General features: G+C 48.6%; 2 protein-coding genes across 3 annotated transcripts in view; one reads left to right on the top strand and one right to left on the bottom strand.

Annotated features, from left to right (window-relative positions):
• The window catches only part of CNGB1 (cyclic nucleotide gated channel subunit beta 1), a gene marked incomplete at its 5' end in the record, with an annotated part of 77,115 nt that overhangs the window by 8,816 nt on the left and 47,589 nt on the right, over window positions 1-20,710 (top strand). The window contains 2 exons of the mRNA XM_081202312.1: window positions 17,984-18,117; window positions 19,886-19,919. Of these exons, the coding sequence (XP_081058438.1) occupies window positions 17,984-18,117; window positions 19,886-19,919 (168 nt within the window). The remainder of the gene's footprint in view (window positions 1-17,983; window positions 18,118-19,885; window positions 19,920-20,710) is intronic.
• On the bottom strand, window positions 5,642-13,405 carry SPMIP8 (sperm microtubule inner protein 8). Of its 2 annotated transcripts, none has more exons than XM_081202207.1 (8): window positions 13,256-13,405; window positions 10,890-11,114; window positions 10,250-10,311; window positions 8,758-8,932; window positions 7,897-7,958; window positions 6,942-7,006; window positions 6,817-6,849; window positions 5,642-5,763 (listed from the first exon to the last, which is right to left on the bottom strand). In XM_081202207.1, exons 2-8 carry the CDS (start codon window positions 11,110-11,112, stop codon window positions 5,733-5,735), a joined length of 651 nt encoding a protein of 216 aa, XP_081058333.1. In that variant the 5' UTR covers window positions 11,113-11,114; window positions 13,256-13,405; the 3' UTR covers window positions 5,642-5,732. The 2 variants fall into 2 exon arrangements, with proteins under 2 accessions (XP_081058333.1, XP_081058334.1); XM_081202208.1 differs by having other exon boundaries at window positions 13,181-13,403.

Here is a 20,710-nt window from a genome sequence, read left to right as displayed (position 1 = left end):
GTGCTCTGCGACTCCGCCCTTTCCCCTCCCAGCGCCGGAGGGTTCGCGCGACCGCAGCTGTTCCCTTTCGCAGCGCGCGGGAAACAATTCCAGGCCGATTGCCTTGTGCCGAAAAGCACCGCCTCTCCTTCCAGCTCAGGCCCGGGCCGCCGGCTCCCCGAATGACGTCACGGGGGCGGGGCTTTAATGGTGGTGTGCCGCGAGATTTTTTTCCGGTAAACAGGTGTGCCGTTGCCCAAAAACGTTTGGGAAACACTGGTCTAAGCCAGTGGTGTGAGTGGTCCCAGGGCGGCGTGAAAGGCGACAGAGAGGGCGGGTGTGGTGGAACACAGTTACATATTTAAACATCTTCTAAAGCCAGTGCAAAGCTTGAGCCTTCACACTGTAGGGGGGAAGGTTCTCTGTGTCATTTCCAGGCTCTATCAAAATGGAAGGAAAGTTTTTTGTTTTGTTTTTTATGTGCAACTAAAAAAAGAATTTGGTGGAAGGAGCATTCAAAATGCGCTGCTAGATCTGTCCTGGAATTGTGATCTAGAGGAGCGCCATTTGCTTTAGTGGTATGATTGGCAATAAGATAAGCTACAGCTGGTATCACAGAGACTTTGGAAATGCTTTCCTTTGGGACCGTTCTGTGGGACACTGTGTGTGTGTGGTTTATTGCCCTTTCCACACTCAGCCCCTAAACTGTATTAAATTGGGAGGCTGCTGCAGCAGGTAGAGCAAGAACTGTTGATGGAGCAGCCCTCAAAAAAAGCTTTTGTTTTTTATCTGTTTCACATGGGACACACAGAGTGGCACTGGGAAGGCCATTTTCTAGCCCTGGATCCATCCTGCCAGTTGCCCAGGACATGAAAAGAGGACAGAAGTGGATCATTGGGATGGGTCTGGCCAAAGTTGCTTCTCAAGACCCAGAGCCGTGTGCCTGTCCACACGCAGGGCCTGCTGACTTGTCTTTCACGACACCTCAACTGTATAGAACTAACTTTTATGGAGTTTGTCTTCATTATTTTTCATATTGCTTTTTTAAAAAAGCAGTTTAATATTCATTAAAAATCTGTGTAGCTCAGTTGGCTGTCCCTTGGAATCCTTAAAAGACGTCCGTTCTGATAAAGTCGTTGCATTCTGACGTTACTGAATAGTGAGTTCACGATATGCTGCGTAACTACAGGAGTGACACCGGTCATGAAAATTCCTCTTCTGTTCCTTTTCTGGGGAGGAAACTGGTGATCAAGAGACCAGGAATGGTCTTGCAGAACATCTGGTTGTGCTCTGCAGCAGGCTGGGCAGATTGAATTGAAAAGGCCTGGGTGGGTCACCTCGTCCGTCGCCTGCTAAGCAGGATGTTTTGAAAGGAAAGGTCCCTTTCCCTCTGATGTCGGCTCAGGAACTGCTCAGGAAAGCAGGGAGGGTCCTTTTGTGGGCAATTTCTTCTTTTGTCCAAATGAGTTTCCAGGCCTGGTGTCTCCAGTGCTCAGCGGAGGAACCAAGGCAGCATTGACAAGGCTGCAGGCTCTCCCTTCCCAAGGCCCAGCTGCTCAGGAAGCTCTTGCCTGCCAGTGATCTCAGTTCCATACTGGAGGCCTTGTCAGGGGCTATTCCCCTTTATCCCCACGTCCTGCTCAGAGAGGCCAAACACCATGCACAGGGAGAAGGGGCAATAGCTGCATGTTTGGGGGAGAAGGCCCTGACCTCCCCCTTTTGAAGGAGGTCTTGTCATCAGTCACCAGAAATTTGACTAGGAAAAATAAATCTGCTTGTGGTTGGGGCTCTCTGGGGCTCTGGGGCTTAAAGATGAAAGCAAACAAACAGCGATTCTCAGAAAAGGATTTGGCCTGTTTAGTTAGCCCAACCTGGTGGAGCTCCACGTTTTGGACTACAACTCCTATCAGTCTCCGTGCCGGTTGGGGCTGATGGGACTTGTAGTCCAAACCATCTGGAAAAAACACAACGTTGGGGAAGTCTGAACTAGCCAGTGGGCCTGTTCTTTGCCTTTAGGACATAGGAAAACAAAACAAGGCTAAATGTGAATGCAGCCTGTTGCCTTTCTCTGTATGTTGCTTTATTTGATGGACAGATTTATCCCACCCTTCCAAATAGCTCAGGGAGGTGCACGTGGTGGTTCTTCCTTCAGCCCCCATACCGGCCCATCTTTTTCCAATCCTCACAACAACTATGTGAGGTTGAAAAAGTGCAGCTGGCCCAAATAAAATTTCTGACTGAATTGAGATTTCAACCAAGGTCTACCTAGACTAAGTCCATTGCTAGCCACCAAACCCCACTACCACTGCTGTAGGGCTGGGTATTTGACCTGTAAGATGGTGGCTGGATATTTTAAAAGTATTGATTAGAATCATGGAAACAACACAGGAAGACATCATCATTAACATTTGATTTTATTTCATATAAGTCTCTCACTTTTCCAGCAACAAAGTTAAGCTCAAAGTAGCTCCCAACAATAAGCAAAACATTGCAAATAACATCCCAACAATAGTAAAGTATAATAACATAAAAATGCAGTAACATTGGGAAAGCAAGAATTAAGAAACTGCAGTCCAATACCAGCACATAATATGTAGATTTGATACCTTGTGCCAGTGGTTTTCAACCAGTGTGCCGAATGTTGGTCAGGGGTGCCACAGGCAACACTGGCCTCTGTTCCTCTTTCCTTTCCTCCCCACTCTGATGCCCTCTCATGTCTCTGCCTCCCAAAGGCTTGCACAGCTGTTTGTTACAGTAGCTGGCAACAGCTGGTGAATGGTGCCTCTGGAACTGGCCAGGGGGTGCAGGAGCTGAGGCAGTCTCAGAATAAGCAAGCAAGCAGGCAAAGGAGCCTAGCCAGCCAGTCCTCCAGCCCTTGCTGTTGGGAATGGACATACAAGTCCCAGGCCCCTGAGGGGCAGTGTGAGGAGGTGTCTCTCTTTAGGGCAGGGGCAGCAGCAGTGGCTGCCCAGAGGACTCCCAAGGAGAGGGGAGAGGAGAAGAGGCTGCGGGAAAACTCCACAAGGGAGGGTGTTCAAGAAAGGGTGAGAGGCTGCCAGCTCTGCAGGCAAGAGGTGACATAACTAGGCTCTTGAGCCCCACAGGGGTGCCGCAGAAAGAATGTACAGTAGTTGGTCAAGGGAATCATGGACTCAAAAAGGTTGAAAACCTCTGCCTTATGTTAATGACAACCTTCTCTGCCCCTTCCCCTAGGGAGGAAGAGTTTGGAAGAGCATCCATAGGGCTCCCATTTCCCACTTTATCCTCTCTACAGCTACCTCAGCCAACTTGCAGTTGTGGTCCAAACATCTGGAAGCCACCAGGCTGGACAAGTGGCCCATGCCGCTAATGACTGCTTGCATTCCACTTGGAAGAAACCTGCAGCTGTAGCAGGTAAACAGTGTGAAAGCTTTTATCCTTGGCTGACGCCAAGCTTGTAACCCTCACTGACTCACCCTTGCTAACAAATGGCACCACCATGACATTAAAAAGGGCCAGTTGCCATTGCACAGCAGCATTTGTGGAATATTTATTGTACAGTACATCATTATTGTGTTTAAACCCTGCCTTTTCCCCAGACCGGGACTCAAGGTAGCTTACACAAATTAAAACAACACAGATAAAATACAAAAAGCTAAAAACATATAAAAGATAATTAAGAAGTAATTAAACCATAAGAGAATTAAAGCAATACAAAAACAAACCTATTAAAATACAGTAAAAACCGCACAGCACTATTAAAAGCCCTTTCCTTAAAAAACGGTTCCCAAAGGCTTGTCAGGATAAAAAAGGGCTTCACTTGCCAGATGGACAACAAAGAGAGCCAGTCTAGCTTCTCTAGGAAGGGAGTCCCAAAGTCTGGGAGGAGCCACTGAGAAGGCCTTTCCTGTGTCCCCACCAAGTGTGCCAGTGCGGGTGGTGGGGCTGAGAGAAGGGCCTCCCCTGAAGATCTCAGAGCCTGGGCAGGGTCTTATGGGATAATATGGTCCTTCAGATAGCCTGGGCCTAAGCCATATTGCTATGTTTGTCCCAGTTTTTGGATGAAGACTATTTTCCAAAGTGGTATCCATGTGCTGGGCTGATACAGTGGTGCCTCGCAAGACAAAAAGAATCCGTTCTGTGATTCTCTTCGTCTAGCGGTTTTTTCGTCTTGCGAAGCAAGCCCATTGACGGATTAGCGGATTAGTGCTATTAGCGCTATTAGCGGCTTTTAGCGGCTTATCGGCTTATCGGATCAGCTGATAAGTGGCTTAGCGGCTTAGAAAAAGGGGGGGGGGAAACCCCGCAGGAACTCGCAAGACATTTTTGTCTTGTGAAGCAAGCCCATAGGAGATTCGTTTTGCGAAGCACCTCCAAAACGGAAAACTCTTTCGTCTAGCGAGTTTTCCGTCTTGCGAGGCATTCGTCTTGCGGAGCACCACTGTACTTCCTTGGGCAGAGAGGTGCTGCAGCAACCAGTCCAACAGCCCTTTGCCCCCTGGCCAAGGGCAGCAGCCAGAGGATGTTTCACCTCCCTTCTGTGGCCCGAGGGCAATCTTGGTGAAAAGACTAGGCAGGGAGCTGACCAGCATGCCAACCCTACTTGCTGTGGCTTATACTGGTATCACCAGTGAGGACATGAAGTGTTCTCTGGGAAGGGAGGGGGATCACTTTCTGAGGATGCCTCATTCTTCTAGCCTACCATGACAAAACAAAAACCAGAAGCTCCTGCAAGCCCCATCCAGCACCTGCCTGGGGTGTTCTGTGGGCTCGCAACGCGCAGGCCCCTTGTACTTCCTCCCACTGCAAAATGTTGAACATTCCAAGCCATCCTGGGAACTGGCTGAGGTATGTTTGTAAGTAAGCATGCCTCTTAGCCCTGTGGAGGCTGAAGGCATCAGCTGGGGACAGGGGGGTTGGCCCGAGGTCTCCTGCTCCACTCGCATTGCCAGGATAAAGTAAGGGGAGCCAGGAGGAGGGATGAAGGAGCCCTCCTGCTTCCTTCTCCCTCTTGGGAGTGCAGCCAGGCTGCTGCCAAGTCAGCCTGCACCACCCTTTGCACTGGCTCCCTGTATTTGTCCTTTGGGCACAAGTGAAGGTTAGACTAACTGACTTTGTGTGATGGAGCCCTTCAGGATTGGGCTGTACAGAGGCCAGAAATCGCCTCCCCTCACTTCTAACATCACAACAGAACCACTCCATATAGCACTGAGACTGCAAACTGGGGGATAGGAGCTACAAAGAGACATTTCCATCTGCTCCCCCTTCCTGTCCTTTACCTCAAAAAATGCATCCCCTACCAGGTAGTAGTGCTCTCTCTGAACCCGAAAGTTCTGTAATCAGGGACTTCAATGGATCACCCATTCTCTGGCCCCTGGCAGTGCTTTCCCTTTTAAGTCCCACTATTCATTTTGTTGCAGCAATATATTGAAAAGCTCTGGGCCAACAGGCTTGATGGCTGCAAAGAACCAAAGATGGCACCTCCTGCATCTGGTAAGACATGCTCAGTGAAGGCTGGCCAGCAGTCTCTTCGTTGTGAACCACTTTGCTGTAGCATGCTGGGAAGAAGGCCAAGGCAGTTTTGGGGTGGGGGGAACTAGCTATCCTTGCTGCTCCCCTCCTGTTTCCTCATCCCCCACTTTGAAGTGTATTTTATTTGACCAGGAAACGCCTTCTCTGCACCTTCCTTGTTGAACCAATAGCATTTATTCCTTGTGGATGTTCAAAAGCTGAAGGAGAAGATTCATGTGGCTTCTTTTTCTGTGGCCTGTCTCCTAGCGCCAGGGTTGGAGATAGTGAGAGCGGCTAGAAAGCAACAGAAGAGACCATTTCATATATCCACAATCAGTTATTTTGAAATCAGAGTCGCCCAAGGTCAGATCTCTTGAGCTGGGAGCATTGGTGCTGCTTCCTGGGCCATTAGTTGACTTAGGGGTGGTGTACAAAGAGTCTTGTCCAGCCTTGCCCAACTTGGTGACCTCTAGGTGTTTGGGCTACAGCTCCCATTGATGGCCATAGTGATTGGGGATTGTGGGACCTAGATGGTACTTGGAGGGTATCAGGTTGGGACAGTTGGTGGTGGGTGGTTTTGCGTTCTGAATTCCCATCTTTGAATTCCCGATTCCACTGTCCATCCAGTGTACTAAAATGACTCTTCCCTGCTGAATGAAAATCTAGTGCAAGTTGTACTCTCAGCAACCACTGTCCTTTTCTATACATTCATTTACTGTGTCATAAAAGCACCATTCTTTGAGGGGTGTTATTCATACACATTGAAAACCTTTTCCTGTTCCTTTTAAGAGCATAAGAAAACCCTGCTGGATCAGGCCAATGGCCCATCTAGTTGAACATCCTGGTCTCACAATGGCCAACCAGATGGCTGTGGGAATCCTGCAAGGAGGACCTGAGAACAAGAGCACTCTTCCCCACTCCTTCCAGCAACTGGTATTCTAAAGCACTACTGTCTCTGACCATGGAGGCAGAGCAGCAGTATGGCTTGTAGCCATCAATAGCATTCTCTTCCATGAAATTGGCTAACCTTCTTTAAAGTCATCTAAGTGGGTGGCCTTCACTGCCTTGTGAGTTCCATTGTGGTTCAAGTCACATCCAGTTTGGCCCCCAGATAACAAGGCTCTTCTTAATGAAAGCCATGTGTGAGCCTGAAGGCTTGCTCCAAAAAGAGCAAGATCAAAGTCTGCCCAGTTGACAATGAATTGGTTGTATCTGGCTCATGAGCATTGATGGCTGGCTAGCCTTCATTCAATAGCATGTGACTTTTCCCTCTCTCACACTGAATTGGGTAGGATTTAGGGGTTTTTTGGCCCCTTTTCTTCCTTTGGGGCCAGCAGAACAAGTTACCTGTGTGCTGATCCAAAGCTCCTGTAGGTATTGCTGCAACAGAACAAAAAGACGAGTTATTCAACGGCTATGGGGAAGGTGATTGTTAACCCTAAGGGGATTTAGGTGCATGTGATGATACTTACACAGTGTTGTAAGGCATGGGCTTTGGTCCATATCTACTCAAACTTGGGTTCTGGTTGAGGCAATACTAGCATGAAACAGGGGAGAAAGATGATGCTTTAAGTTTTGAACTGAATCTTAAATCCAAGGTATGTGGGGGTGGAGTGCAGAACCTAACACAAAATATTGCCATGTAGAGTGCATCTGTTCAGAGTACCAGCCACATCCTCTCTGGGGATGCTCTATTTCATTTTATTCCCTTCCCTACTCAGTTATCCATTCCCCCCACAACAGACCCTGTGGACTGGACACCCTGGATGCGAATGTGCCCTTCTTAGAAAGGTTAGAACTGAGAATCTTTTCCAGCCTGAGGACCACATTCTCTAGGGAGCAACCCTCTGGGGGCCTGTATGCCAGTAGTGGCCAGAGGCAGCAAGGGGCCAGAGGCAACAGTTGTGACTCTTAACCAGGCATAGGCAAACTTGGCCCTCCCGTTGTTTTGGGACTACAACTACCATAATCACTAGCTAACAGGACCAGTGGTTCAGGGATGATGGGAGTTGTAGTCTCAAAACATCTGGGAGGCCAAGTTTGCCTATGCCTGCTCTTAACCTTTGCCCAGCAGGGCTTTCTGCCAGCCACACAAACTGAGGTTTCTTTCTACACACACACTGCACTTCTCCTCGCCCCCATCTCTCCATTCTGCTTCCTAGCTAACAAAATTTATTTTCAGAGATTCAAGGATGCGTTCCAGCCAGGAAATGACCTGAGAAAGGGGCAGTGAGAGACATAGCTTGCAGAGAATCCCAGGGGCCAGAGAGAGGCAAAGGGGGCCGCATTCAGTCCCTGGTCCTGAGGTCCTTACTCCGCCACCCCAGGTTCAGAAATTTTCTCCAGGGCATCCAGATAAAGCTGCTTCAGCCACTACCTCCCACTCCTCACCCCAAACATGCACACTAGCGAACAACAGTCTCTTACCCGCCAGGTCTGCGTGACGTCAGGTTTTAAGTACCTCACGGCATAACAGCTGAACCCAAGAACTGTGAAAGAAGCACAGAGGGCTTAATCTCCTGGTCTGCATTGCCAGCTGTGGCTGATGCAGCTAAGTAGCCACAACTGCTTCCGGCGTGTTCCTATGCGCAGGCCCAGAGGGAAAGCTGGGAATGGCAGGGATTTGGCAAGGCTTGCTGTGCAAAAAGCAAGTGCCCCAACTCCTCCCTTCTGCACTGAGTGGATTCAGAATGAGAAAGTAAAGGAAGGTCAGGAGGGAGGCCAGAGTCAGTCCATGCAATGCTGGGGATTGCTTTGGGATTCCTGCATTTGACAAAGCTCCCCATTCAGGAAAGGAACTTCACACTTCACCACTCATAGGAAACCATTTGGGCTGTTAGTAGCATGTCTCTGTGGCCAAGCATTGCCCGGGGGTGATGGGAGTTGTGGTGCAAAACTTCCGGAGGGCACCAGGTTGGGGATGGCTAATCCTAATCATTTCCACTGAAAGACACCAGGGATTGGTGCAAAGGCCCTCATAGTTCTTCTGCCTTCTAGTTCACAGAGCCTTCTTTCTAATCACTCCTGGCTTGGGAACATTTTTTCATGACCGTTCTATGACCTGGCAAAATCACCATGTGGACAAAGCAAGATCATGGCAAGACCACAGGCTGGGAAGCACCTGGAGGAGTTTTAGGGGTTGATCCGAGACATTGCCATGTACTTGACACCTCCCAAAGGCCACTCCCTGGGGAAGCTCTCACTTTGAGGAGCTGATCAGGCCAGCAAATGGCTGTGGTGCAACTTCCTGAAAGACCGAAGGATGCTGAAGGCAGCTGTACCTCCTACCTTTTTTGCTAAAGTTGGGCACCTTGAACTCTCCTGCACTGGAGACAAAGCGAGACCAGTCGTCCATAGCCCTGGTGTAGCTGGGCCATTCCTCCTGGTTGGTGCTGGGCAAGAGAGGCGCCATCTTCCCTGCTCGGTACTTTTCAGTCAATGACTTGCCCAGCTCCGTCATACCCTGAGCAACGACAAAGTTACTACAAGGTGCCCCTGCAGTCGGACACAGCAGAGCACAGAAGAGTTTCCTGCTCTCAGTTTAGGGATCACATGTGGTGATGCCCTCCTCAATTTCTGAGGAGGAAATGTGTGCAGATCAGCTTCCCTCAGCCTGGTGGTCTCCAGCAGTTTTGGCCTACAAATCCCATAGGGGCTGGTGGGAGTTACAGACAGTCCAAAACAGCCAGAGGGCACCAGGTTGGGAAAGGCTGGCACAGAGTACGCAATGGGCAGTGGCACCAGGTAGATGGGCATTTGTGCCACTTGCCCCATGCAACCACCCCAGGCTTTGGGAGAGATGGTTAAGTGCAGCTGCATGTTTCTAGGAAGCATGTATGAACACACACTTTTTTCTGCATTGAAATGCATGTTCAGAATGCACTGATGTCTCCAAGGAGTAAGTATGACTTTTAGAAGACATCTGAAGGCAGCCCTGTATCGGGAGGTTTTTAATGTTTGATGTTTTAGTATGTTTTGATATACGCTGTGAGCCGACCAGAGTGGCAGGGAAGCCCTGCCAGATGGGTGGGGTATAAACAATAAAATTATTATTATTATTATTATTATTATTATTATTATTATTATTATTATTATTAGCCTCCTATCCTCCTTCCCCCAAACACACACCTGGATGCAGAGAAGTTGCTTCCTATAGAGAAGCAGCAGCTCATCCAGGCTCTATGGAACTCACTTCCACAGGAGGCTGGAATGGTCACTGACTTAGATGACTTTAAAAGAGGATTAAGACTAATTCATGGAGGGAAAGGGCTATCAATGGCTACTAGAACAGCCATGATGTCTGCCTCCACAGCTGAAGGAAGCAATGCTTCTGAAGTTGCTGGAAATCACGGGAGAGGAGTGTTCCTATGCTCATGTTCCGCTCACTGGATTCCCATAGGCATCTGGTTGGCCACCGTGATCCAGCTGAAGGCTCTTCTTATGATCTTAAGTTAAGGACTGTGCTTTGCTCAAAAAAGCAAATGGGGTGGGGATGGGCGTAATGCACAGGCCACTGAAGGGGCGGCCAGTTAAGGTGGTCGGATGTAAAACTGTAGAGGGCTCCTGCACCTTTCATAGTTGTGTGGAAGAGGGAATTACAGCAGGTGAAGTATGCCATGCAAGCAGCATCTGCTGGAATCCCTCCTTGATCCAACTATGAGAACTTTAGGAGTCCTCTCCCTCACCTGGCCACCCAACACTCTGCAGAGATGGATGGACCACAGGATGACAGCGACAGCAACAACAACAGCAGCAGCAGCATTTGATGGATGTGACTCACCAGGGATGGGAGGCGCTGGGTGGGCACTCCAGCCAAGGTGAACGTTGCATTTTCAAAATCATCTTGGGGGGAGGGGAAACAAACACAAACAAGATGAGTCAGAGATGTCAAGATTACCTGCCCCATCCCAGCTGGCCAAGGGCCCTGCCTCTCTAAAAATGTCAAGTGAATTGCAGAACGTGCCACTACACCAGAATCCTGGTTTTGGTTTTATAATACAGTATGCAACTTTCTGGTCCTCATCACCTTGATGCATAGGTGGACTGAAGGGGAAAGAGAGCAGCCCCTGAGGTTTCTAAGTGGATCTGAACCTGAGGTGCCTGCCACTCACTGCCTCCTGTGCTTCTCGCCTGCCACCACCTCCATCTCCTCCCTCCAGTGCGGCCACATCCTCCTACCACCTGCTTCTCTCCAGCCTCTTCCCTCTCCTCCTCTGCCACCTTCAGCATGCCAGGGCTTCCGCAGTCTGCTTCCAGATGGTGGCAGCAGCAGAAGTTTTTTGCCGCAAGTGGTGAAACATCCTGGGCCAGCCCTGTACTCACACAACACCACAAGCAGAACAAACTCGGGTCTGGAGTTCAATGCTCAGTCCCCAACCTGGCTTGGCTCTCAATACCAACGAGCCATCTGCCCCAGTTACCTTTGCAGCAAGTGGTGGTTGTCCTGCAATGCTCGTCTGTGAGCTTGAAGGCCGCGGTGTCCATATCCATCTGCCTTAGCGTCGGCAAGCGGGGGTGATAGATGTGATGCTTCACTCCAGACAGCATGACTTTTCTGGGCTCCAGCGGGATGAGGACCGCCGGAGAGGCGTAGGCAGGAGGAGCATCTTGAGGACAGAGGGTCAAATCCAGCATTTGGGCCATTGCTGCAAAATTAGCCAGAGGAAAGGGAAAGGGGAGTTACCACCTTGCCCATGCTGTCCTCCATCCCTCCAGCAGAAACTCTTCCTTGAACTGGAGTTATCTTTGAGCTCACTGTTTGAAGGAGTGGCCTCCTCTTACCAGTGGAAAATGTGGGGGGGGGGCAATATTTTTATTCACCAAAATGTCTTGGGCCAGCCCTGGGCATTCTTCTGAGCAAAGGGCATGCATAAGACTGGTTTGCAAAGGTCCTCAGGCTTGGGATGTGAGCCATCAAGCTCCCAGAGGACACTGAACACTAGGAGGATCACAAAAGTCTTCTGACTTGTTCATAATCCCTTCCCCTTCCATGCAAAATTATGAAGAAGAAGAATTTTCCAGGACTTAGAAATGGTTTGAATGCATAACTGCTGTGATTGGGCCACTGGAATTCACGCAGATCAGGGGTGACTGACCTTCCAGCGCAGGGATCTGATCAAGCACATTTTTCTGGTTCCCCTAAGACCCAGTAGCAAATCTTGAGGTCTCAGATCTTGCTTTCCATTCTATGCAATAGTTGCAGAGCCCCTTGCAGCGCCCCCGAGGCTCCGTGCCCAGTGTAACCAAACAGGTCATGTTCCCCTAAATCTGCCTCTGCAAGACCCCACCAATTTTGGCAGTCATTGTACAATGGATTTAAAAAATAATAATTAACAGTGTTGGTTTCGGCAGAGAGCTTGAAACCTGGTTAGCAGCTATGGACTATGTCTTCTATCAGCCAGTAGGGTTTAAAGGCACTTAGGCTTCTGGGAATTGTCATCTAGAACTGCTGGGTGGCACCATGTTGGAGAAAGCTAGTTTAAATTAAGTTACGTTTCCAAGCTGGGATGTAACAGAGACCTGTGATGAGCCTAAATCAAAAGTGTCTGCTTTCCATCTCCTCTGACATGCACAAAGAGAGGGGAGCATGTGAATGTGAGCCTATAGCTTCCCATGGTTCATGGAATGCTGACATCCAAACTGATCCTGTGCTTGCTGTGTCTCAGAGCAGCAGAAGGAACAGAGGTGCAAAGGGCTGTATAGAAATGCTGGAGGTTGCTGGGGGAGGAAGTTCCTCAGGAAACAAAAGAGCTGCCTTAGGAGTGAACTTCCTCTCTACGTTTGCAAGGACTGTAGCGGCTGCAGCTTCCCAGCTCACAGGGACACACGCAAGCAACATGTGTCTTTTATCAAATGTGTCAGAACAAGCAGGGCTCTGCAGGTCCCATTTCCTGCTTCCTGTGGAAGGAATTCAAGGCAGCCTTCAAAAGCAGCATAGAAAATGTCTTTCCTCCGACTCCATTCACTCAGGACCTGCCAGGCGGCTGTCACAGTTGCAGGATTTGCAGCTCTGCATCACTCTTCCATCCCCGCCTCACAACTGCTATTGTGCTGCCCTTTCTATTGAATTATCATCCTTCCCCACCCCCAATCTGGCAGGCCTACCGGTATTTAAGCAGGCTTATTGATTGCCGATAGACTTGCTTCAAAGAGAGTCTCCTGTGCAATGCTAAGCAAGTGCCTCCTCTATCTTTCACAGAGTTCCAGCGACGAAAAAGCCCCCACGGGGCCTGCCTTAGGGCTGGAGGGCAGGCAGTGTGGCACACACAGTTCTGCCTTTCAGACCACGTCACTGCCACTCTGTCTGCCCCCTGAGGCACCTGCCTCACTCTCCCTAAAGATGGGGGGTGAGCTGGCAACCAGAGTGGTTTAGGGAGAAAGCCACTGAGCTCTAGAAGATGAAGATTCCTCCTGGCAGCAGTGCCAGTCTCCTTCAGGTGCTCTCTAAGGTATCCTGCCCATGGCTCATGGAGGACAGTCTTTTGTCTGAAGGACTCTCTGACCCAAGTCTGGTTGAAGATCAAGAGCCCTTGGAAGGGAGCAGTGTGTGCGTTTTCCACCAGCAGCTAGGACCCCCACCGCAAACTGAGTGGACACAGAGGGCTCCTTGTCTTCCCCCACACCAAAAGATGCATTTTTATTCAACTTACAGCATTTATTTCTAAATTTGCTTCTATGCATGTCAATTAGCAAATGCAAATATAATGCAAACCTGTCTCTTCTTTGCATGAGGGGCCGCTGAAGCACCCTCACACCCGCAAGTCCGCAAGAAAAGGGAAAGGAATACCTCATCCAAGGGGAGACCTGCTTTCTTCTCTCAACTTGTTTCCTGTCGCAGGGCTGAGGGCTCACTTGCCCCTTCAGACATTCTTTGTATTGACCCCCAATTCTCCATGGCAACGGGAAGCCAATACCCCAAGGAACAGTTGGGTGATGAGGGCAAGGTTGCTAGGTGACTAGAGCGATGTCACTGGAGTTACCTGGTAACGGGTGATCTCCCCCATTCACCAGGGCTAAAAGAAGGAAGTGTCGTGCCTGAGGTTGTAGTATCTGCTGTGGCCACTAGCCGGCCTGTGCAGGAAAAGGCCAAGGAGAAGTTTTTAGACAAAAAGACCCACCCACCCTCTGTGCTGGTCCAGGAGGAAAGGAATCAAGAAAAGAATTGAAAATAAAACTGCCAACGTAATAATGCCATTAGAAAAACCTATGATGTGACCACTTTTGGAATACTGTGTACAGTTCTGGTCAGCTTACCGCAAAAAGGATGTTGCAGAGTTGAAAAAGGTTCAGAAAAGGGCAACCAAAACGATCAGGTGGATGGGGCGACTCCCCTATGAGGAAAGGCTGCAGCATTGGGGACTTTTTAGTTTATAAAGTTATACATGGCATGAAGAAAGTGGGTAGAACTTGTGGGTGGCTGGTAAAGCTGGCTGTTGGAAGATTCAGGACACAGTGCATAGTTAAACTGTGGAACTCACTCCCACAGGAGGCAGTGATGGCCACTGAAGTAGATGGATTAAAAGAGGATTAGACAAATTCATGGAGGAGAGGGCTTTCAGCAATTGCCACCCATGACAGCTGTGCTCAGCCTCCATGGTTGGAAGCAGCCATGCTTCTGAATACCACTTGGTGGAAACTATGTGAGGGAAAATGCTTTTGTGCCCAAATCCTGCTTTGCAGGTTTCCCATCCATCTGGCCACTGTGAGAACAGGATGCTGGACTAGATGGGCCATTGGCCTCATCCAGAAGGCTCTTCTTACTCCTTAAGGGCTATAGCAGTTCAACGTTTCAATCCCCAATTGATTTCGTGCACCCTTCTTGTGTTGTTATGTAGGAGGCTGGGCAGTCAGAAATTGCTGCCTGGTGTCCACTTCCTACCCACAAACAGCAATAGAGAAAGCAGAGCACACCCACACTCCTAGCCTGTCAACTGCAGCCATTATTTGGAGACCCTTCCTCCCCCTCCCCCCCCCCCGCTGCCACACCAGCCTCCACCAGCTCAGTGGTGGTTGGTATCCAACAGGACTGGTGGAGCAGAAGGCAAGGAGACGAACAGCAGGGGGCACCAGAGCCAATGACAGGCAAAGCCAGAGTGAATGACAGGCAGCAAACTAATTCTGACATTGCCCCCAATCCCCTCCCTGATTAGCTCTGATTAGGGAGGAAGAAGCTGACAGTCAGGGCTACCCCCTGGAGTGGTTGTAAGAAGGCAGGCAAGTGGGGACTGGCTGAGGGCTGACAGAAGACAGTTGTTATTATTGGTAGTAGTAGTAGTAGTCGTAGTAGTAGTAGTAGTCGTAGTAGTAGTAGTAGTACCCCACCCATCTGACTGGGTTGCCCCAGCCACTCCGGGAAGCTTTCAACAAATATAAAAGCATAATAAAACTAGCAGGTGCCCTGCTAGTCCCAATGGACCAGCCTCCACCACACCAGACAGGAGGGCTCTGGCCTTCTGGTGCCTCCTTTTCACCCTCTCCCATCTCTACCAATCCCAGAGTGATTGCCTGCCCGCCAGCACAGCATGATGGAAGTTGTAGTGCAACCACATTTGGAGGGCACTACATTGGCGAAGTCTAACTTAGGGGTTTAGTCAGGGGTCAGCAAACTGTTTCAGCAGGGGGCCGGTCCACTGTCCCTCAGACCTTGTGGGGACGCCGGACTATATTTATTGGGGGGAGGAATGAACGAATTCCTATGCCCCACAGAAACCTCAGAGATGCATTTTAAATAAAAGGGCACATTCTATTCATGTAAAAACATGCTGATTCCTGGACCGTCTGCGGGCCGGATTGAGAAGGTGATTGGGCCGGATCTGGCCCCTGGGCCTTAGTTTGCCTACCCATTAAGTGGATGAAAAATCAGCACAAATACCCTTTACAATAGCAGTGACAGCACATAAATAGATTTATGTTTAACTCTAAGCCATAACAAAACAAGGGATATTCAGAGCTAAGGTACAATTTTAGTCCTTAGTTTTCTGAGGGCCAACGCAGATAAGGGAAAAGACAATGTAATAACATTTTGTTTGTTCTAAAAAATTGTCCTCTTCTTTGGCGATCATTCATAGCTGGGTAAGATTGTCTTCCATGACCACGGTCTTAACAGTGAGTCCATAAGTGACTGTGGAGGCCAATTCTGGATCCACATGTCCTTCCATAGTGGGGACATAGGTTTCTGGGTAGGAGTTGATCATGGTGAAGGTTTGCCAAATGTGCCTTCCTCTTAGCATGTTCTCCCTTTCGTCCTGAGTGTGAGTGTCTTCAAAGCCCATGACACCTTTGGTAAAGGCTGTTCTCCCATTGGAGCGCTTGCAGGCCAGTGTTTCCCAGTTCTTGGTGTTGGTTACTCATATGGCTGATCTCAGCAACCCTGAATAACTCTGGAACAGCTGATGAAGGGGGAGGAGGGAGAAATTCTACTAATCCAGCACAACTTGTTGGTGAATGCTAGACAGCGATCAGCAAACTTTTTCAGCAGGGGGCCAGTCCACTGTCCCTCAGACCTTGTGGGGGGCTGGACTATATTTTGAAAAAAAATGAACGAATTACTATGCCCCACAAATAACCCAGAGATGCATTTTAAATAAAAGGACAAATTCTACTAATGTAAAAACATGTGGGCCGGATCTAGAAGGTGATTGGGCCATATCTGGCCCCCGGGCCTTGGTTTGCCTACCCATGTGCTAGAGCAATAGTATCCTAGCAACCAAGGTGTTAGCTGGGGAAAGGACATTTGGCTGATCCAGGAAGAGACTCACTACTACGGAATAACGTCATCTACACCATTCTTCCACATATGAGCAAGCCTGGTAAGGAGCAGGCCTATTCAAAGAGATTAGGGGCAGTAGAAAATCCTGTTAGCAGGACAGAGTCAGTGGGAAAGGGATCATCCTTTAATTGACAGCATCTGCAATGACACAATTAACTTGACTGGCCTCTGGCTCCCACAGATCGGTCCTGAAGATTGAGAACCCACTCCATCTGCTTTTGGCAGTGATGTGTGAATGTTCAGTATACTCTTTGTCCAATGCTAGTAAGCCGCGAACGAGTCATATATGGAGCTTTGCCTGCAAAAGTGTGAATGTGGCTACATAAACATTAGCATCTTGGACTGCAGCGAAGTCATTCCCAGTCCCCCACTGGGCTTCAAGTCACATTTGTACATTGCGGTGCTCACCAAAGTGATGTCTTCGCCTGATGCTCATTACCTGAGTTGTTTCCCTGCAAATGCAGCACCCCCTGGGCTCTAGTTCACTGAAGTTGTCATCTGAGCATGTGCAGCAACAGCTGTCAGAAATGTATACACCTCATCTGAACTACAACTTCCATTCTCAAATGGGACGGAAGCAGGTGTGAGGGAAGACACTTCAAACTGAGATTTCTCAAGAAGCAACAGGATAGATATGGGTTGTGGCCAATATCATGTGTGCTCACTTCAAACACCAATGGTGGGAGTGTGCTAGAGTTAGGAGTCAACAGTAATGTGTACACAGCCTCTTGCTAGCTAAGCTCTTTCTGCTCCAGGGCAGATGTTCTCTCATTTGGGTGGTGCCTCAGGTTGGGCTGCTTTTCTCTCCTGGTTTTTAGAACAACTCAGCCTCCCTAATCCAATTAGTTTACTGTGTTATCAGCTAATCCCTTTCCCAGCTTCTCAGAGGGTTGCATTGTAGCAGGATAGCCAAGGACCTTGTTCTAACTAGCAGCAACAATAGATGACAAGGGAAGCCTGCAACTCTTTCTGCTCTACCTACCTGCCCTCGGAGGAAGAACCACCCCCGGCATAAGAGGCAACAGGACCATGATGGCATCCACGACTCTTTAGCCTTTCTGCAGGTAATTTCAGTTTTCAGTGGGCTAGACTGCGCGGTTCAAAGTGGTTCTGTAAAGAACCGTGGTAGAGGACCTTCTCAGTATGTCAAATTTTCCTGAGTTAGTCCCCTAGCATTTCCAGGTAGGAGGTGAGGTAACGCTTGGAAACCCAGAAAGCCACAGCGCGCCAGTTCTAGACAATCGGCAAGATGTTCCTGCAGATAAGGCAGCTTCCTATTGAATTAGAGAGCTAGGAGAGAATTTGCAGTAAGGATTTGTTGCCTATTGAGGGTGCTATATGCTCAAAATGCTTAATAACTGCCGGCTTGTGTTTGGCTCCCTGTTTTGGCACTGCTTGAATTGTTACTGTTGATGAAGTAAGGTGAGCTTGTTTGGGGAGAGGAGTCATAAAGCCATGTGCGTGTCTTTTTGTTGATGCCCTGGGATCCATTCAATACATCAAAACAAGTGTTATTTCACACTTTCCAGTGCATTTTCACTTTCCCCTTCACTTTTCTCATCACAAAATGTCTGATCTTCTAGGGGAAGTGGGTTTGTGGAGCAAGATCTCCCCATCAATTCTCATTGTGCAGCTTAAATGTGTGAATTAGAAGCCGCCCAGAAATGCCCACAGACTCCCTCAGTGGTACATTTTTGGGCTTTTTTTTCCTGGCAAGAAGCAGTAATGAAATTCTGCCTTCTGCAGGTGGCAGGATGCTGGGCTGGATTGAGAAAGTCGTACCGCAACCTCCTGTCAGCTCCCCCATCGCTGTAGTAGTGGGGAAAGACACACAGGCTGACCAAATAGCTGTAGAAGCTGGGCCTGTATCTGCAGGGCAGGTGAGTGGACATCTCAAAGGCATGCTGAGGGTGGGGTGGGGGCTTTGTACCAAGGCTGGCCCACTCATGAGGCAAGATGGGGAGACGGCCTCAGGTGGCAGGATCCACAGGGGCATCAGATCCTGATGTAGATCTTCCTTCCTCACTCATTTCCTCCCTGGTGGGGATGGGCGGGAGGCGCAATTTTGGCATGCGCCTCAGGTGCCAAAATGTCTTGGGCCAGTCTTGGACCATACTAATTCCATGGACTTTTGACATGTCACATTCCACCCAGGCAAACACAGGCTTGATCTTAAGGGTCAGCAGTGGGAATGGTGTGGTGAGAATGAGGTGAGGATTACTACAGGACAGCTGAAAATGGATCAGCAGCAGAGATGATCACATGTTGGGATGTTGTTTCAAGTGGGATCTGATGTGCTTTATGAAAACAAGAACAGCAACAACAATTTACAGAACAAAAGTGTTTGGCCACTGGCCATTGTTGAGAAAATAACTCAGAATTGAAAAGTGATAAAAGGAATAGAAAAAAACACACAGGACAAATCTTTTACCACGTGGCAATTTATTCAATACACAAATGATAATGGTCTTAAAGAAAAGCTCTCCAGAGCATTGTTGCAGATATGATTAGTGTGAACAGTACGGTCTGAACTACACTCTTTTTTTAAAAAAAATTGCTATCTGTGACAGATGAGATGATTTATGTGCTGTCCCCTCACATAAGGTTTGGATAATCTGTGTGGGTTGATAAAGAAACAGTTACATTAATTTATAACCTGGTACCTGATGAGAGGTGTGGAAGAAAAGGATTAGAGATGTTATGCTATATGCTTGTAATACAAAATTATTACATTTATTGTAATAAATGAAAATTATTTAAAGGATAAAATTAAAACGAGCACACAACTGGAGTGTGCTATGCTCACCTTCTGCACCATTTATAAAATGAGCTTAACTCACCCTGCTGTGCTTTGGCTTTTCAACCAATCTAATTGTGTACACGAATGCAGCAGGTGGCAGAGTTGAGTCTTCCACAGCAGGTAGTGTAGATTGGAGGCTGTGTGTGTTTGGCAGAGATGCTTAGGAGGACGGTCCCTGTTTACAACTGAGAAAATGTTGGCAGGTCTGCAAAGGGTTGAAGAGCTGATGTTGCTTCCAGGCTACTTTTAGTTTTGTTAAGGCAGCTGCAGATTTTGCAGCAAATGCAATTGTCCAAGGCAGCCTTCCTTCCCCAATGTGGTACACTCCAGAGGTTTCAGACTCTACAACTCTCACCAACCCCAGACAGCACAGCTGTACGATGCTTGGGCTGGTGGAAGTATGGCTTTGCTGGCTGGGGCTGATGGGAGTTGTAGCTTGAAACATCTGGAGGGGAATGGCTGAGCTAATGTGATACACCTGGCTGCAGTGTAATATGCTGCCAGCCCTTAAGAGCCTGCTGGATCAGACCAATGGCCCACCAAGTCTAGTAAGCTGTGCTCACAGTGGCCAATCTTAGGACAGCCCTTCCCTCTCTCATCCCTGAGTCCATCATTTACACAGCAACACAGTGAAAGAAATTACAGAAAGGTGTGTGGAGGGCTTTGAGCCCTAGTCCAAAGGCTGATAAGATTAGATGGTCTGCTCATCAAGTAGGCAGAAGAGAACTAACTGGTTGGGCTTAAGCAAGATGCTTCTGGCTGATCTTCTCTACCACCCTCTGGGTGCTATTTCACTGCCTGAGAGTTGTTCTCTGATTGTGGTTTCTTCTCTCTTGTGAATCCTCAAGCTGACAGAAAGGAGTCCCAGGAGTGTTGCAGAAGGTAAGAATTGGGGGTGATGGGGAGGGGAAAGAAGAGTACATGTGTATAAGTGCTGGAGACAAGGCAGAGTTTGGATTACAAATTCTCAAATCTCCTTCAGACAGCCTCTTTATTCAGCATTCATTTTGATTTGCTAGTGCAAAGCTCATGCAGATGTCCTGCCCTTACTGGGTATTCATTCTGATTTGCTTCCAGGGCAGTTATATGACAAGGAGCATTCAGCCTGGTTCACTTGTGGGGTGTTTACGTATTTTCCCATTAATAATTTGCTGACCGCATACTTCAATAAATGTCCCTGGCACTTCCCAAACTGCAATAAGTCCTGTTTTGTTAGTAGGTTTGTCGTGGGAGGGTGATGGAGAGCTCTAATCCACTAGGATGGCACAAATCTATGTTTCTGGTATGCGTTTGAATCCCTCCTGCAAATTACTGACAGGTGACCCACAGGTGGGTTCAGGCAGCTACTGCTTTTGGATGACATCTCTGCAAATGAAGCTGCAACTGCATTGCCTTGTTCACTTAGAATCTACCTTGGTGACTTGACTCTGCCTCCAGAAGGCTTGCAAAGTGGGAGGGAGTTAGAATGAGTCTGGGGCCCCCACACTATTTTTTGGGTTGTTACCTTCTCCTTGACCATACACCCCTTCACAATTCTGCACTGTTGGCCATCGTAACTACCTGTTGTGTCACCAACATTTTCAGGCGCATCTTTGAACATTAAAAGTATGGGCAGTGTGCAAGGATGGCAGTAGAGGAGAGAGGTGCTGTGGAACCTCTGTGCACATTTCCAA

This window comes from Podarcis bocagei (assembly GCF_964188305.1).
Source record: "Podarcis bocagei genome assembly, chromosome: 7".
NCBI classification, from domain to species: domain Eukaryota; kingdom Metazoa; phylum Chordata; class Lepidosauria; order Squamata; family Lacertidae; genus Podarcis; species Podarcis bocagei.
This window is presented reverse-complemented; position numbering and strand designations above follow the sequence as displayed.